Genomic DNA, 14571 nt, shown 5'->3' on the forward strand with positions numbered 1-14571 from the left:
CTTCAATTAATAAAATAAATACCACTCAATACCGTTTAAATTGACAATTACAACTGTCATTACCATTGCAATGATCTTGCTTCTATTAAATGAACAATTATATGTAAGCAATACGAAAAAATTATTGATAAATTTACATAATAATACAGTTCAACAGCCAAAATCTTATTCAAGAAATATGATATTGAAAACCCATTATCGTTAGGACACAAATTCAACAGTCAAAATTTATGCCAAAATGTAACTTACTAACTCATATTGTTTAAAAAAGTTTATTCCAAAATTTCCATAAATTTCCTTAAGTCGTAGGTCGGAATCAGGCACGGAAATTTTATTTACACTATAATTTCACTAAGGACTACTAAGTAACACTGGACTAATTACCAGTAATTATCTCTCATTTCCACAAAATTACCACAGTGAAATAGTACTTGGTAACTAACCTATACATGTGTTTATAGCCGTTTGTTTTATTGATGTTCTCTTGCTATTTTTACCACAATTTTTCTCTTACCTCTACCTACTGTTTCTAGAGTTTTTTTTTAGTTTAAAACTAAAGTATTTATTTTTATTTTAACCGCCAACATGGTACCCATTGTCTATACCTTGGATTATAATGTCGTTGGTTCCGTCCAAAGGAGAATATTAATACCGGCAAGCGAAAAACGTCAGTCACGGTGGGTATTGATTTTACAATGGCAAACTAGCTTCGCGGCAATAATGTCGAGCCGTAAAGATAAAACATCTGCGGCCAATAGGCACCTAATCTTTTACATACAATGCTAAAACATTCCTCGCCGCTTTCGAACAATGTCTGCTGAATATGCAACGACTAATTGCATTTTACGTAAATAAAATTGCAAATGGGTAAAGTGAGAGAACAGGACCACGTATGCGGAGAAAGTAACGCAGGGGACGGATGGGTCCGCTTTGTTGAAATAAAAATTAAAAAAATATATACTTCTAAGCAATTCTGGAGCTAGTCTTGAGCATCTAAGTTGCCGAAATCCTATCCACGAAGTATTTAACCGATGTTACATTCTTCTTCTTCCAGTGCCTTCTCCCTTTCATTGGAGGTTGACGACCACTACTCCAAACGCTTATCTATCCCTCGCAACATGAAACAATTCCCCCACATTCAACCCTGTCCAGTCCCTGACATTTCTTAGCCAGGATTTCTTTTTTCTTCCATCTAGTCTTCCCTGCATAATAGTTTGTAGTAGACGGTATTTATCATTTCTTAAGATGTGCCCCAGATATGCGGTTTTGAGTCTTTTTATTAAAGTTATTAATTTTCTACCGCGGCCAGTTCTTGGTGAGACCTCTTCGTTTGAGATTCTATCCGTCCAGGGAATTTTTAGTATCCTTCTATACAGCCACATCTCGAAGTCTTCCAGTTTTTTGATGATCTGTGCATTTAGTGTCCAGGTTTCTACCCCATATAATAATTGTGACCATATATAGCATTCGACGAACCTCAATCGCAAACTGAGACACAAGTTTTTATTACAGAATTATTATTAACCAAGTAATGATTGTCTTGCTATTTCGATTCTGACCTTTATTTCTTGATCTTGATCTAGGCCAGAGGTGATGTACGCTCCCAAATATTTGTATTTTTCGACTTGTTCAACAGCTCGTTCTTCTATGTATAACTGATGTTGCCTGGCCGGGTTCTTTGAGACAACCATAAATTTAGTTTTTTCTATGTTAATTGTGAGACCCATTGCACGACTTTTGTTGTAAACTCTATCCACCAGCATGTTATATTACAAATGGCAAAAGTTCAGGAGAAATCCGAGTAAATGTTTCCAGCAACCATTATTTACTAGTTTGCAACGTCATCATATACCACAAACAATTGGAAATATTTCAACCGTGGAACCCTAAACTCAAAATGTTAAGTTTTAAACCAAATTACTTAGATAAAATGCATTTTTTGATATCGTGTAGTTAAAATTGCTCTTTTTAAATGCTAACGCATCTATTCATTGGAAGGAATTGCAATAAATAACATTATGCTTTTTTGTTACAACGCATTAAAATTTTAATTGCATTATAGATGCAACCCTACTGCACCAAAGTTTATAATTGAGTAATTAATTAATTAATAATGAACTAAAGTGCAATTCTTGAACCTCTCGTATGCCTCTGGTAGTTGACAGAAACATTCACTAAGGATACGCACGCCAATTCGTTTTGAAGTACCAAAATTATTTTTTAAATAAATCAGTAACGAGTCACATTTTAATTTAAGTATATATTCCATTTTTCCAATCTTTAATGAATCACCTTGTATACGGGTGTTTGGCAAAGGTTTAGCCAAGCCTGGCGTATATATTGACCCAATATTTTTTTATATCATTGTAAGGTTTTCAAGACTTTACAAAAATTAGTCTCAGGAGGACGTTTTGGTTTCACGTCCGTTAAGAAAATATGTTCGAAATAGTCTACCTATCTGCCCACCAAGTTTGGCTAACCCTTCATTTTACACCCTATAGATTAATAAAAACAGGATAATCTGTCGCAATCTTCATCCTGCTGGAAATGATTAGGTATTGATAATAATAATTTTTTTTGTGTTTATTAAATTACACTAAGAAAAAACAATTACGTAGCAGACGGTTGTGGTAGCTTGCCTTTTCCACACTGTTATTGGGAATATTTTTTAAAAGATTGTTTTGAAACCAATTTTCAAAAAGTTCGGCACTTGTATCCTGACGATAATCCAAGCTAGAATCCCTAATATTCTTTGCAGTCAACAGCAAGCAGTTTAGGATAATTCCGCTTTCTGACCCAGCGTGTATTATGGCGATGCATTTTCTTTTATTTTAAGGTGCTTTCGTCTGACAGTTTTGAATCGAATTAACCCATCCTTTAGATGCAGTGTCGTATATATCGAACCATGTTTCATGAAGGTAAGTTATGGATCTCTTGTCTAATCTATATCTTTTAATTTCAAGAAAGTCTAAAGTCTATTATTATTATTATTATTATTATTATTGTTATTAATATTATAAACCCTGTTTGGAATACTTAATTATATTTAAGCCTATTTATGCATCAAGTTTGATAAGGAACGTTTTAGTCACGAGCGGAACAAGTAACCGAAAAATTTTATGTGTTCCAAGTCCATTATTTTTTGGGTACATTTTAGCAAAATAGCACCAATACATTTACTGAGTGACGTATAACGTAACTGTTATTATTTTAAGAGTATAATTTCTTGCTTAATCAATATGATTTTATTACTACTTGCCTTTTGTCTATTTTACGATACTATAGAGGATTGCACGGCTTATGTATGGTTTCATCATATCCTAGCTTCTTTTTCAGTTTATCGAAGGTAGGAAGCACTTCGCTTTGATAGAGGCAATATATTTTCCTTCTTATTAGGTCCTGATCTGTATTGTCTATACGGTGAGTTTGAAAATCACTACGTTTATTCTTTTTCTTCAATTCACCACTATTTATAATATCCCTTATCGAAGATATTGGCGTTTTTGTAAGTAGACAGTTTATTTTTGATGCTTCTTGTTTAATAAGTCCTCTACTGAAGGAAAGAAATATACTTGCTCCACCCCTGAATTTTTATTGAAGTCAGAATAAATTTTTTGTTAACCGTTTTATTGGGGAGAGCACGTCGAAAACCAATACGATGAAGATTGAGACGGGCTATGCGACATTTGGTTTAACAAAAAAATCTTTTAAAATCAAAAAATAATGACTTTCATATCGAATTTCAGTAGCTCTCCGCTCTTTTGGCGGCAGAATGCGTTTTTATATAAGTCGTTCCATATATTGACCCTGAATAAATCCTTTTGTGACAATCATAAAGTCATAAACACTGCACCTTGTCGATCAAACACGTGATCAAAACGCATGAACAAAATGTGTGCGAACTGTGTACCTAAACCACAAATCATTTTATAGTATTGTATAGTTTTAGTTAACCATTAACGATATTAGTTTCATCTTCTTCTAGCTTCTTTGTCAGTTTGTCCAAGGTAGAAAAAACTTCGCTTTGATAATGACAATATATTTTCCTTCTTATTAGGTCCTGATCAGTATTGTCTATACAGCGAGTTTGAAAATTAATACGTTTATTTCTTTTCTTCAATTCTCCACTATTAATTATATAAATAACAATAGGTAATAACATCGGCAAAGTCTTATTGGGGAGTGTCCGTCGAGGGTCAGAACTATGAAGATTGAGACCGACTGTACACATAGTATTTTTGTCATTCTCAATAACCCATGAAAGATCAGAAATGCCACAGTCCGCGTAAATTCTCAACGCCGCCCATGTCGACAATAAACCAGAACCGCGGCGATCGCTATATTCAATGTTAGCCTGGTTGCAGTTGGTTTAATGCGAGCGCGTGTACGACGTCATTGAATGCAGTCGAGTGCAATCTGGTGTCTGGCCGTCGAGTTGCATTGTGGCGGTCAGGATTGCGGCGGCGGCGACTACTATTGAATCGGTTTAGAGGTAGACCAGGCCATGGGCAATTGTCGTAGGTCGTTGCCTATTTGTCTAGCAAAATTTCGTAATCGCGATTATAACCTAGGCTTAGTGAGAAAATATATTCAACATGAAGGCACGGATGAAATTGAATTAACATGGAAGGTCAGGTGCAGGACGGAAAAGGCACTAACTAAGAATGTAGATCTCAAAGAAAATTCCCGGGATATGAAGTTTTTTTTCTACCCTGCACAGAATGCAATTTTTTTTCGTAGATGGCGCTACATTAACAGAAGCGCGTTGTTTACGTTTAATTTTATTTATGGGGTCAAATGGTTTCTCTAGGCTGAAAGAAGAAATACATATATACGGACCAGTAATAGATTTGTCGTCTCGTAATATAATTAAGTAAAGGTGACGAATGCAAAGAAACTTCTTAGAATTGATAAGCTGCTCTCCAAAGCTGTTGGGTTAGTTATCTAAGATCAATTCACGACAATAGATAATCGAATCTTTCCGAGCGGGTACATATAGTATCATATGATTGAATCTCAACTAAGAAGAAAAGCCACTCTTAACAGTACTTTTGAATAATTTCATTAATTCCTCGTTCCATTGGGTTGATTTTATTGGTATTTATTGCTGAAATTTTCGAAAATTACGTAGGTGGCATTTACATAAAGCATCCGTTACTTCTACTAATATAAGCTACTATAAGCTTATTGCTACTTGGTTCTTCTTATCTATCAATATAGTTTTTTGAGGAACTTATTCATTCATTCAATTCAGCTCAGCTGCTTTAGCTAAGACGCTATCTAATCCCAGATGTGCATCTAAATCAATAATTCTAAACAAAAGCATGGGAAACAAATTTTTTTAAACATGCCGCTAAACGTATACTAGAAATAATATACCTTGTTTGTATTTATTTATTATATGTTATTGCATTTGTTAAGTCAAGTTACCTCTCTGAATTGCAATAAAATCAATTAATTTCGATCATAAACGTCTAAACCATATAATCTTTGCATCAATCTTGACGTTTTCTATAGGTGCATTTGAAGTATATTAAACGGTTAAGACAAATTTAAATAAAAACACTAAAATGATAAACTTTGTCCAACAAAATTTTTGGATATTTTCATAAACTTCCTAATTTTGAAATACTTTTTTTTAGAAAAAAACGCAGTTTAGACCGTTAAAGGTTAATGTTTAAACACTTGAAATGACTTATTTATTTTTGATGAATGAATTATCCCCAGGATCAGATTTTAATCAAAACTCATTAGTAAAATATGTTCTAATATGAAACGGACATACCAAATTAGAAAACATTGAAGGTCCATAATTAACGGGGCGGTTTTTGGGTCCATTTTAAAAAGAAAACTTCATATGAAAATATCTCCTAAACGTCTTAACTTTTGAGATAGAGGATGGTAAAATTTTTAAAAATAAAATACATTATTTGTTTTTATAAAATATACTAGTGGCCGGCGTATGGAATTTTACACGTCCATTTTGCCACATTGATGGTACGCTACTGATTTCTCTTAAAATAAAAATTAACCTAACAAACTCCAATCACATCTAAAGAAATTTAATTTCTTGATTTTCTTTTCAAACCAATAAAAAATCTCTTCTTCGAATGGTCATAACAATATCGTTAATATGACAGGATGCAGAGAATTATTATCGTTGTTATTTCTTACTTAAGTAATTGTCTATCTGTTTTATTAAAATATTTCAAAAAATCGAAGTACGAATAAGAAGTAAGTAAACTTAAACATTACATTTCATTACAAATATAAAAGTAAAAAGAACAGTCATCTAATATTTTTTTCTGAAGCACGCTAGTTGGTAACTAAAAACTAAATATTTTGTTTGGTTTTGTTTTTCCCCAAAAAAAGTTCTCGATTAAATAGACAGTCAGCGGCACGCCATTGATTTCCTTAAAAAAAAAGATATTTGTATTCACTTATTACCAGATTTGATCGCTTAATTTGTTTTAGTCCGACGGACGGTTTTCCCTTAAAAATAAAAACTGATTTCTCTACATTCTGCATTACAACGATATTGCTATGACAATGCAGGGAGGATTCTACCATACATCGTATTGGGAAAAAAAAGAAGAAATTAAATTTCTTCAGAAATGATTGGAGATTGTGAGAATAATTGTTATTTCAAGAGAAATCAGTGGCGTACCATCAATATCTGCCAAAATAGAAATGTGAAATTGCACACGCCCGCCACTGGTGTATTTAAAAAAAAATATGGTACACTAAATAATGCCTCTTGATACTTAGGACACGCGTGCCAAATTTCATTAAAATATCTAAAGTTTTTTTTTTAAATCGCGCCTTTAATTATTGACTTTGAATTAGAAAATACCCTGTATATTTTCACATATTTTTAGTATTCTTGTAAATGAATTCCACACATTTAACTAGCTTTTTAATGGTTTTATTTTGTTGCATTTCTTTTTTCTCTTATTTTCATTGATTCGATATTAAATCTTTTGCAAAAATGTATTCATAGTCAAGATTGTATCATATTTAATTAGAAATACCCCCAACTAATACCATTCTGAAGGTATTATTATAATTATCATAATTATTATAATTGGGATTATTCTCTTGATGCAGAAGAAGCATCTTTTAACTCCACATCTATTAGTTCAACGAGGAAACTTTCAAAGTTTCATTTATTATTTTATGGACCTGTATGTTATCTTCTTACCCCACGTCTCGGTGTCGATGCGAAAAAACCATCGCGACTAAATAATACGAAAACCTATCGTTTGCTGAGAAATTGTCAAGGGAGCTTTTGAGAACTCCCTATCGGGGTAGCCGCAAAAACGGCGCTTTCCGTCGATATTTCGGCAACGCGTGGAGAGGCCTCGGCATTTTTCTCTCCGTCAGGCCTCTGGCGAATCGATAGGAAGGGCAAGTCTGGGGGTTGTATTATGACGGAGAGAAGCGTCCGCCGCCGCCTTGACCTACCTAATGTTGTTATCATCAAGTCGGCGGGAATTATTTTAACGCACAGTCATTCCCGCGTCATTGGTTCAATCTGTCGACAGTTTCGAAGGCGCGGAGGTGAATCCTGGTCGTGCTATATATTGAGTCGTGTTTTCTTTTAGAATTAGGTAGACGTTAACTTTTCGGTTAAGTAAAATCTAGACAAACGCAACTAAGACCAAGGGGAGAAGAAATGCAATCTCACCATCATTGAAACTATGTTATGCTAGTCTTTGCCACGTTTCAATACTTTTCATTGTATGTTAGCTCAATTTCCATTTTCAAACAAAACAACGTAATTCTACTGAATTCGCGTGCACTTAAGAATAACTATGCGAACTTTTTATTCAATCCTGTATCTTAATAAATTTAGGCCGAACGTACTTAATACATGTTATTAATAAATTGATGGCGACCAATAAATTTAACTTTATAATTTCCTTTCCCTTTAATTTGAACGTTGATCTATTGCATTTTATAACGAAAATTAAATTGATATAAAATTTCATAGTATAAATTTATTACTAATATTTTTAAAGCAACAAATTTTAAATAGACCGTGAACAAACCCAGTCATTGTTAATTAAATCGCAGGACTAATTTCCTTTTGTCTCGAAGGTAAATTGAACCGAAGTTATGTAGGGTACTTATGCACTTACCGTTGTAATATACGGGGTGTTCGGCTGGAAATTTGACAGCCATAAAAATCATATAGACTTAGGATCGGAAAAAATTATTCTCAAGATACGGAGGGTTAAATATTTAAAAATAAAGGGATTTTTTTTTATAATTTTAACGAATCTCTCATTGAAAGTTCTTCAAAAAACGCATTAAGGAGAATCCAAAATCCCTAAATAGAAGAACAGATATTGAAAACCTACGTGAGTGTTTTCTAATACAATTTCGACAATCTGGTACATTACTTTTTGTTGATAAATCTAACTGAATTGAATGAACTGAACAGAAACAGTTTCAGTTAAGGTCTGAAGAAGTCAACAGGATGATTGGCGAAACGTCGGCAAGTTCATTTTATCAACAACTGACGCAGGCCGAATCCAGAAGAATTGTAAGGAGTATTACAGTCTTTGGAAAATTAATCTGGTAGATTCTTTATACGATTGAAGAAAGAATACGGAAAGGTAAATCTGACAATAAACAAAATAAAAATTACATTAATCATTTTTTTCCCTTCCAATCGAGCAAAAATATATCCGATAACATTTCGCTTACAATATTAAGTTAAACATGGCCTTCCGTATGATGTGTGATTAATTAATCCACCGCAAATCTATTGTATATTAACATGAACAATCACCCTTAATGTAAGTATCGTTTATTAATAGCTTTAATTGTTGTTTATAACTTGTTTTGGTTAGTCAGTTTTTGTTATTTTTTTTAACATATATAATTAACCAAGACCGAAAACCTATAGCACTAATAATTTCTGTTTGTTTCCTAGTTCTTTTTTTTCAACACTTTTATTTTAGATAATTGCGCTGTTGTAGAATGGTTTATTTGTAATATGTGATCTCTGTTCGATTAGATTAGCCAAAATAGCTGAAACGTCGGCTACATACATAAAAAACTATTTTTTTATAAATCCTGCTCAAAACCCATCAATTGCTTAACATCGAACGAGAAGCAGTTAAATTTTTGCTTTTAGCCACTAAAAGTATATAGAGGGAGAAAATAAAAAAAATAAACTTTGTTCCCAATTAAATTCTGTGACAAAAGCCCTTTTTTTTAATATTTAACACCCTGTATTTAACCATCTCCCGGTCCTCGTTGATATGAATTAGGGCATTGCAAATATATTGTTTTAAGCATCGAATTTAACAAATTTGAGACATAATATCCCTTTTTAATTAGGCGATCGGTGGGTTTAAAAATCTTAAAAATGAAAATGGACTCCTACGTTTGCCTTGACATTTTCCGTAATTAACTGGCAATATTTTTTGAGTTTTTGCAAAGTTATCGCTGCATCTTTAACGTAACGAAATTGATTTGCATGTTGTCGTTTTTTTTAATTACACTTGGTTGGCTCTTAATCATAATTGCATCATATCTATCGATTAAAGGAAACATTATGTGCCAATGACCTTTTGAAAAGCGCATATCGGGACAATTCGATCGTTAACCTGAAACATGTAATGGTATACGTCTTAACCCGATTAGTTTATTTTCCATTTGGCACTTACTATTATCCAAACGTAATTATTATTTATTACGGTAATTTCGTGTCAAGGTATCTGTTACATTATCCCCGGTAAATAAATATCTATTTATAATCGAGCCGATTAGCGGAGAATTCGAAATTGTTTTTAAGCGATTTTATCCGCGCTAAAGGTTAATTTTATTGTTGTTTTTCAGTTTCGCGTCCATGTTTTGTTTTTTTCTCGAGAAGAAATCGCGGATAAGTGATAATTTACGATTAACTGTTTTATTCTGACGTTAAAAAAAAACATATTTCGTAATACGTGGGGTTATAATTTTTTTATCGCACAAAACGAATCTGCAGCAGCTATAACGTCAGAAAAGTGTGAAGTAATACAAACATATAAATGAATATGCAGACGTGAATGAGCTGCTTCTAATTCACCAATCTGAGGTTAGGAAAGGATAGCTCGGTTACTTCCTTATTGACTTTGTGTGACGAAATCCTGAGAGCGAGTGACAAGTCTTTGGCGACAGCTCTTGTATCAATTGACTGACTGATGGTAACAGCAGGAAATGTTCGCTGGATGTGCCAGTTTCGCGGGGCACAAGAATTATCATACTACATGCGGACTCTGAAGCTGGTTGAGTAGATAGCGCTTTGTTGGTTTCTGTAAAAGATGTTAAAGAAGCAAAGGTTGACTACCACGAAAACATGACAGCAGACATCTTAGAAAAATTGTTTTCTGAAAAATTGCTTCCCAATATTTCACCAAACAGTGTTGTCGCGATGAACAACGCCAGCTACCATTCTGCACAAGCGGAAAAATACCGAATTCATCATGAACTAATTTTTTTGCTTAAAAATGATATGTATCTTGAAAATTGCTACACAAAGAAGCAGTTATTGGAAGTTTTTACAAAAAGGAACGTTTGATAAGATGATAAGATAATGTGGACTGCCAGTTTAATCCAATAGAATTGATATGTTTAGTTAAAGAAGAAACAACACCTCGAAAAAGTTTGGTTCTGGGGTAATAGAATAAATTAGAAGTGAAGTAAATAAAAAATATTTGCTTCTGGTTGGAAAAAATGTGTAGAACATGTCACCGAAGAAGAAAATGTTTACAGAAGTCGGCTAATGCCAAAATAGTTATTAATGTGGGGGACGAGTGATGATAGTGATTATTTTGATGTGGAACAACTTTATTTTTATAAATATTCTAACATTGTTTTATGGCTAAATTTACTCCATTTATTTTTATAATAAACATTTTAAAGTAAGAATGGATCTTTCACTGCATGGACTAATAATAATCCGGAACGTCATTGCGGAATTGCGAATCTGTTTATTAAGAGTTACAAAGAGAAACCCAAGCGAGGTAGGCCTGTGGTTAGATCTTCATAAAAATTTACCCAAGTTAAAAACTGGATTATATCCTAAAAGCGGTATATCTTTTGGAGAACTCTACTAGATACCGCACTATTAATCACGATTGCCAAACGTAGCTATATTGGATATGGCGGAAGAATGTCAAATTTTCTGCAACCAAATAAAAAAAGGTACAGCGAAACAATTAGCTCTCGTCAAGCTACTTTTTGCTGATGGTACACAATTGCGAAAATATAGCCAGTTTTACGGAGGGATATAATTTACGCCCAAACCCACCAAAGTGTAGTGTTTATTTTATTTGTTTTAGTATTTATTATTATATAGTGTTTATTTTTATTTAGACACCGTGACCTCTCATCCGCTACAGAAAATTTAGACTAATTGTCGCTTTATTTGTAACTTACGCAAAATTAAAATAATGTTAAAATTAAATTTTCTTGGATTTTGCTTTAAAATCAATGACAAACAATGCAAATGGCTTAAGTATTCATTCGGTCACTTTGAATACCTAATAAGATTTTATCACTCTACACAATTCGGAAATGGACTTTAGCTATGTCGACATTATATCTGCAGCTAGTTTTACCTATAGATTTGAAATATACGCATTCTTATAACGCATGTATTATTAATATGAAATAATTGGGCCCCAACTTTTCCGCCCGATTTTGCCAAATTGGGAAAACGAGATGGTGTTGTAAGCGTTATTAAATTATATCCCATTACGTTGGGTTCCTACGAGTTGCGAAATTACTTAGTGTAAACAACTATTATTATTTATCTTTTAAATGGATGGATTAAGTCTAGTAGTTAGTTATCGAAAGAATAATAAAATGAATCAATTAATTTTTATTTATTTCATTTATTTCAGTGGTACTCGAGATTCTTTTATTATCTGCAAATTTAAAACACTTTGATTATACTTATTAATATCCCCGCAACTTATTTGTGCAATAGTGTTCATTTCATATTTCAAAAACGTATTTATCTCGTCAAAATAACAAGGCGAAACCTTGTTAGAAATATACATTACTTCTCAAATCGAATCCATCAAGGTTGTTATGTGCATTGAGTACTGTTACTAAATATTCCACCATTAGCATTTACTTCTTATCGTTGTCGAAATACGTACAAGATCCGATAAAAAAAAATAATAATACCATAATCTCGATCTTGTAGATAAATTGCCACAAAGTTCATAAGAGCTTCAATAAACGATTTGTTATTTGGCCATTGTTATGTATTTTTGAAACCAAAGCAATGGCGCTTAATAAAGCACGCAGAAATGACAGATTATGTGACACCTGGAACCTAGGTGTGAAAAAAATCTGTATGTGTGTTTCAATTTAACTCACATTAGGTGAGAATAAAATTTGAACATTCACTAACCCAATAGCTAAACATAATTTAATTACACACAGTGAACACACTGAAATTTAATTTAATTGATCTTATTTTATTTTTTGAGTAAAATTTTCAAGCTCGACTTTCAGGTTTAGTTAAATTTCTGTTTAATAAGCAACTTTTTGTACTTTTAATTAATTGCTAATTATAGAGTCGATAGCTAGTTGCGTTGATACCTTTCGAGTGAGTTCTTAAGTGAAAGAGAAATAAAATATTTCTGTAACATCAAAATCCACTGCGTATTATTTTAATCAGTGTTGGGGCTGATTGATTACTTCTGAACGATCAAAATGTTTTAAACAACATCTTGCAATTCACTTGCACTCAGAAAAAAAGGTTAATCAAAAAATATAACACTTTCAGTACATTTGAAAATATTTTGATATTTTGATTAATCAACCTTTAGCGTTTATATTTTAAGGGCAGTCGGTTGGTAATTCTAAAACATTTCTTTAACATTTTAAAAAGAAAATAGGGTTTGTTGGCATGTTACTTTTACCAGCCAATGGAACAAAGGGGGCCTACAATTAATTCAATAAAAAAATAATAAAAATTTATAAGAAAACCCGCTACATTAATTTTCCACATGCCTGAAACCAAAAAGGAGGTTTTCTAGTCTAGGCATAGTGTTAGTCGAAAAAAAGGACTTTCCTTACAATTTATAATGATGACCTCTTTGCATTAAATCTATAACATGTTTAAATTGTTATTATAAACATTTAAAATAATATTTTGTGACGCTTTTGTTATCTATTAATTATTATTTCAACGCTTTCCTTTTCAATCCAAACGCAGGCAATACTTTTATTTTAATAATAATAAAAATAAGTAATAAAAATTATTATGCACATGTTAGTTTCAAGAGGACATTTAGCTTCTTATTAATTTATTAAAAAGTTTTTATTTTAAATTCCACAACGTTTTTTTCTCTGAGTATATCCCCCCTCTTCGAGGGATATTTAGCGATTCCATTTAGTGCGTTACGTCGCACAACATAAATAAATATAAATTTCAATGTATTTCCACAACCATAATTTTACCCCATACACTTCAATTAGGACGTCAGAAACTACATTAATAAAAACGTTGGCAATATATCTCAGAGTTTATGATTATAACATAATTTTTTTTTCGTATCAAAACGAGCAAAATTTTATTCGGTTATTTAGTTTCGATAATATTTACTAATAAACATCTTCACGGGCTAACCTCGATCGCCCCGTACCCCGTTCAACAGTCGTCAATATCGTTCGAGGACTGGGTATTATAATCTTGAAAATTACGTCACAATACAGTATATAAACTCGAGACGAAATCATAACGTTACGCGCTTTATCTCTCTGCCGATAAAGTCATAAAAAAACCATATGGACACGAAAACTCACCGGATCCTCTCGGGCAGCTCGATCTTGGTCTTCTTTTTGGAGTGGGCCCCGTGATGCACCGGCGAGACGCTCGGCTCGCTGCCCGACGTCGGCGGCGAAGACGACCCTGAACTTGAGCAGGAAAGGCTACCGGTGCGATTCCTGCCATCCGCCACAGCCGGCTGCGTGGCCGACACCGTCAGCGTCGGTTTACCGTTACGATTGCGACGCTTTTTCTTTTTCCCGGTATCCACTTCCTCGATCCGGCCGAAAATGTTGCTGGTCGGCGGCGGAGGCATCCAGTCCAAGTCCTTTTTCAGGTGCCCCCGTCCGCATTTGCAACCGCACGCCTTGTACGCCAGATCGTAACCCTTCTTGGTCCAGAGGTTCTGGTGACGTTGCCTCTCGGACCAAGAGCGTGCCCTGCCGCACGTTTTCAAATAGGCGAGCACCGTCTGTTCCCACTGATCGAAACACTCCCGATGCATGTATCTACCGACCGTGCACAGTTCGTTATTGCATGTCACCCTCACGGTATCGCGAAGATCGTCCAGCAAAATAATCATCGGGTCGTTATTATTGGGATTGATGTGCGACTGTTGCTGCACCCGCAGACATTCGCCCGTGGGCACGCAGCAACGCGTGTAACCCTGCACCAGGGGGGTGGACTCCTCCACCAGGGAGTCGATGACGCCCAAAAGACCTTGAACTTGTCCTAGGTGACGCCGCGGTGCCATGGCCCGTCCTCCTCCTCCACCTCCTACGCTCCGTCCT

The 14571-nt window shown here is 34.0% G+C and overlaps 1 protein-coding gene across 1 annotated transcript in view; it reads right to left on the bottom strand.

Moving 5' to 3' along the window:
- LOC132700454 (headcase protein) overlaps positions 1-14550 on the bottom strand; it is a 258760-nt gene extending 244210 nt beyond the window's left edge. The window contains exon 1 of the mRNA XM_060667781.1: positions 13819-14550. Coding sequence (XP_060523764.1) covers positions 13819-14534 — 716 coding nt within the window. The 5' untranslated portion in view covers positions 14535-14550. The remainder of the gene's footprint in view (positions 1-13818) is intronic.
- Positions 14551-14571: the final 21 nt, after the last annotated feature.

Source organism: Cylas formicarius, unplaced genomic scaffold, assembly GCF_029955315.1.
Source record: "Cylas formicarius isolate icCylForm1 unplaced genomic scaffold, icCylForm1.1 PGA_scaffold_4__25_contigs__length_36172078, whole genome shotgun sequence".
NCBI classification, from domain to species: domain Eukaryota; kingdom Metazoa; phylum Arthropoda; class Insecta; order Coleoptera; family Brentidae; genus Cylas; species Cylas formicarius.